Source organism: Anneissia japonica, unplaced genomic scaffold (genome assembly GCF_011630105.1).
Source record: "Anneissia japonica isolate Jap-2015-1 unplaced genomic scaffold, ASM1163010v1 scaffold288141_len46686_cov94, whole genome shotgun sequence".
NCBI lineage: Eukaryota > Metazoa > Echinodermata > Crinoidea > Comatulida > Comatulidae > Anneissia > Anneissia japonica.
The window spans coordinates 34,399-38,271 of NW_022725470.1; the positions used below are offsets into that span (position 1 = coordinate 34,399).

At 48.2% G+C, this 3,873-nt stretch overlaps 1 protein-coding gene across 1 annotated transcript; it reads right to left on the reverse strand.

Annotated features, from left to right (window-relative positions):
* Positions 1-1,027: 1,027 nt before the first annotated feature.
* LOC117112728 (protein PLANT CADMIUM RESISTANCE 3-like) lies at positions 1,028-1,363 on the reverse strand. Its single transcript, XM_033255872.1, has one exon. The coding sequence runs from the start codon at positions 1,361-1,363 to the stop codon at positions 1,028-1,030; it is 336 nt and encodes a 111-aa protein (XP_033111763.1).
* Between the last annotated feature and the right edge of the window lie 2,510 nt (positions 1,364-3,873).

The window sequence follows — 3,873 nt, forward strand, 5'->3', positions numbered from 1 at the left end:
GACCAGCGCTTCCACTACCGGAAACGGAACGACGTAGTCCGTCTTGGTGCTCTTGAAGTCGTCCCTGTCGAAGTGCTTCCTGTCGCAGACGAGCATCAACGAACGACCGCAAGTTTTCAGCGCCTCGCTGACGGAATTTTCGAAGCGAGCGGCTTCGACGTCGTCGTCGTTCCCGTGACCCTTTTCCTCCACGTACCTGCGGCGGTCCTCGAAATTATCTCTCCTCCTCGACAGTAGCAACGCCGATCTTTCGCGATCGACGTTTCGGAAGTCGTCGAGGGACACTCGAAAATCTCGTTCGACGAGATGCTTCACCAGGGGCGAACCGAACGCCGTCCGAACGTTCGAACTCTTCGTCTTGCCCATCATGTCCGGACGAGCCTCGTCGCACCTCGCGTCGTTGGTCAACGCTCCGTGATAGTCGTCCTTCCACGTTGTCCTCACGCCTTTGTCGACCGTCTCCTCCGCGGTGACCTTTCGACGCGTGACGTCGGCCACGCCCGCCCAAGTGACAGGCACTTTCCTGCAGAAGGCGGGGGACAGGGCTCGAGTTTTCTCGTCTAGCACCATCAACCGCCAACCGTACAGAAACGGCTCTGACGTGTTCACGTTCAGCTTCACGGCGACCTTGTCGAATCTCCAAAGACTGCGAGAGGCGTTCGCCTCGACGAGGAACTGGGCCCTCGAAAGTTGGCAGCCGGGATGCACTTCTATCTTCACGTCGTAGTCGTCCGCTTTCTTCGAAGGACACAGTCCCTCGCGACGTCGTCCACGACGTCGAAGCAGCGTTCGTTGATCTCGAAGACCATGCGACGCCGATGCACGTTCCCCTCGAATGCTTTGGCGGTCATCCTTTGCGATTCTCCCGCACTCGCCTCGACGTTATGTTAATGTCGAGAATAAAAAAAGTTTCGTATACAAGTTGGAAAATTGTGGTACGTGGAAAATGTTTATTTTTAACGTATGTAATAAAAGAAAGTTTACAAGTATATATTTTTTTAGACGATTTTTATTTATTTGCAAACACCTATGCACGCCCCATCGATTCTCCGGCTCCGAGCGGTGTCTGAATCTGCATCTCCCTGGCTTCCTGGACCAGAGCGCAGAAACCGCAGCAACACACGGCAAAGAGATCGCCTATTCCACTCCCTTCGATCCTTTTGTTTTCCCTGACGTTCTGCCGAGTGATCATACGAGCGAAAATGTTCACCAGCGGTACCATGAGAGCCAGACCGCAGAGAAGGCAGTCGTCTCCTAGTGATTCTGCGAGTTTTCCTTGAGTGTAACACGGCAGGAAGTATGTGAACACGCACATGCCGAAGTTTCCGAAGCAACCGCATAGTCCGTTTTCGAAATCGGCCATCCTTCCCAAGCGCAGGTGAATTCCCAAACGCAGGTGAGCTTCTTCGCTTCTGCTTATATGCGCAATACTTTGACGAGAAACGTAAAAAAATAGATGGCGGCAGACACGTTTTTGCGAAAGTTAGAAAACGGTTATTTTTATCTTTTTTTTAATCCGACCCTATCCTGACTTTCGAAAAAACCCGTCTGCCGCCCTCAATGAACTTCCGAACGGAAACAACAAAAAAATGCAATCTCAGTCAAATTTTATTTTTTTTGTAATAAAATTTATTTTTTAAAACTCGAAAAAAAGGTAAATATTTATATATTTCTTTCTATTTTAACTATAATTGCCCATAACTATCTAAACACCCTCGTGTCGTCCGGAATCTGCCACTCCGCCAATCTCATTTCGATAGGCCGTCTGCACGTCGGGCATTTCCGCAGTCGACTGTTGCAGGATCGACACGATACAAAGTGCCTGCAGGGCAAATTCATCGTTTCTGCGTAAGCCGTCATGCACACGACGCACCTGTCGCTCTCCTCGAGCGTCTTCAGGTTGCCATTCTAGGTCCCAGTATTCCTCCGGCTCTCGATATTCCCCGTAAGTCGGGAGGGCGAGACTTCCGTGCCTCGTCGGCGAACTTGAAGGTTGGACGTATAGCTGCCTCATCGAACATATTTCCTCGTGTTCGTCCATCTTGCTTATCTCCACGCCGGTAAGACACCCCAAACGGCAAAGTTCTATTTCTTCGTCTCCATCGTATCGTGCCTTGCATTTGCAGAAGTGGCGATGAAATCGGGACCACTTGACCCGGTTGTCTCGGAAGAAGGGGCACGTGACAAATCCTTCGCTGTCCATCTTGCATCGAATGAGTAGGGTTCGTTGAAGTGTTGAGGACTCGATCCAAGTTCTCTTTTATATGCATCGATCGGGGGACCATGACGTCATCCTATCATAATAATACTTCATTCAGGAACCGATGACGTCGGCGCATGATGATCGCCGCAGTACGCATGACGTCGCACACGGCGCCCCCTTAGTCACGAACCGATGACGAAAACAGGTACCCATGACGTCAGTGCAGTACACCTTATTTAAGTTACAAAGAGGGAAATGAAACCATTCGAATTCGTTTTGTAGAAGATGATCGAGATGTACTCTTGGTACAACGATAACACGATCGAACGCCAGCTTTCAAACCGCCGCAGGAATAACCGCCGAAGAACGAACCGGCGCAGAAACAACCGTTACGGAATCAACCGAAGTCGCTGCATTCTCCCCGAGAAGCATTCTTTAACGTCGCAGACTATTCGTCGGAACGATCGCAAAGCTTCGATCGAAAGGTTGCCGACCGTCGCTCAAGATCTGAGAAGTCACCGAGATCCGAAAAGGACGAAGACAAAAAAATCCTGCCAGCAGACATCGATTCCGTTCACAAAGAGGTGAGTAAAGACGTATTTTATCTATCTCCCGTCACCCTTTGCGCCTTAGACGATAGCCTAGAGAAACTAACTTATAATTTGTTTAATTACTTTTCCGTTTCCCAGCTGGAAGATGTGAAAAGGTCCATACGAAGGTTCAGGACCGATCTGTGCTGGCTGAACGAAACGCTGAACAAAATGGGACTGAAAGATTTGGAACACGACGTCTTGGTTCACCTCGATCGAGCTTGCAAGAGCATCGACGAACGTATCCAACGAGATGTATTTTCGAGCGAACGAAAGATACGCATTCGTGAACTGAAGGACGTCTACGAATTGATCGCCAGCGGCCGAACGATGGTGCAGGACATAAAAACGAGCTACGGCATGCGATGACAGAATCGCAGAGACAATATTTATTTTCGAATAACGCAATTTTTTATTATTAGATGTTGTAAATAAAATAACGTTTTTTCAAGATATATTTGAAATATCAGATTACTTACAAAGTTTGAAATAAAATCAAGTTCAGCGATACATTTTAGTCTTCTTCGATTATTTAGCTTCGAATCTAAAGTTTCCTTTTTAGTAAATTCGTTCGGGACCAATGACGTAACGGCCAGTACCGATGACGTCTTGTATTAGCTTCGATAGAGAACAAAGTTGGAAATAATTTCAGCACCACTTAGTTACCTTACTGCGACCGAGCCGTCAACATGCCAAAGTGTGAACCTGGTAGTAGCAAAACAGGGAAAAACAATCGCACAAGGAAATGTATATCTGGTCCGCGTACGAAGAGATGGCGTTTTACGCTCGACCATCCAACCCAAACGGAAGATCAGATGCTGAAAAAGTTCATTAACAAGATCGAATGCGACCCGGATGGAAACAGAGAAACTCAACATAACCGATCATGCGCTGGGATCGAATATATTCGTTATACATACGAGCAATGATATAGCGGAACGTTACACGTGAAGGGATGGCTTATCAGTTGCCGTCGTAGACGCCTTGGTGGAATCAAATCGATATTGCCGAGGGCCTTCTGGGAGCCCTGCAGAGGAACAGACACGGAAAACGAACGTTACTGCCTTCAGAATGCGAGAT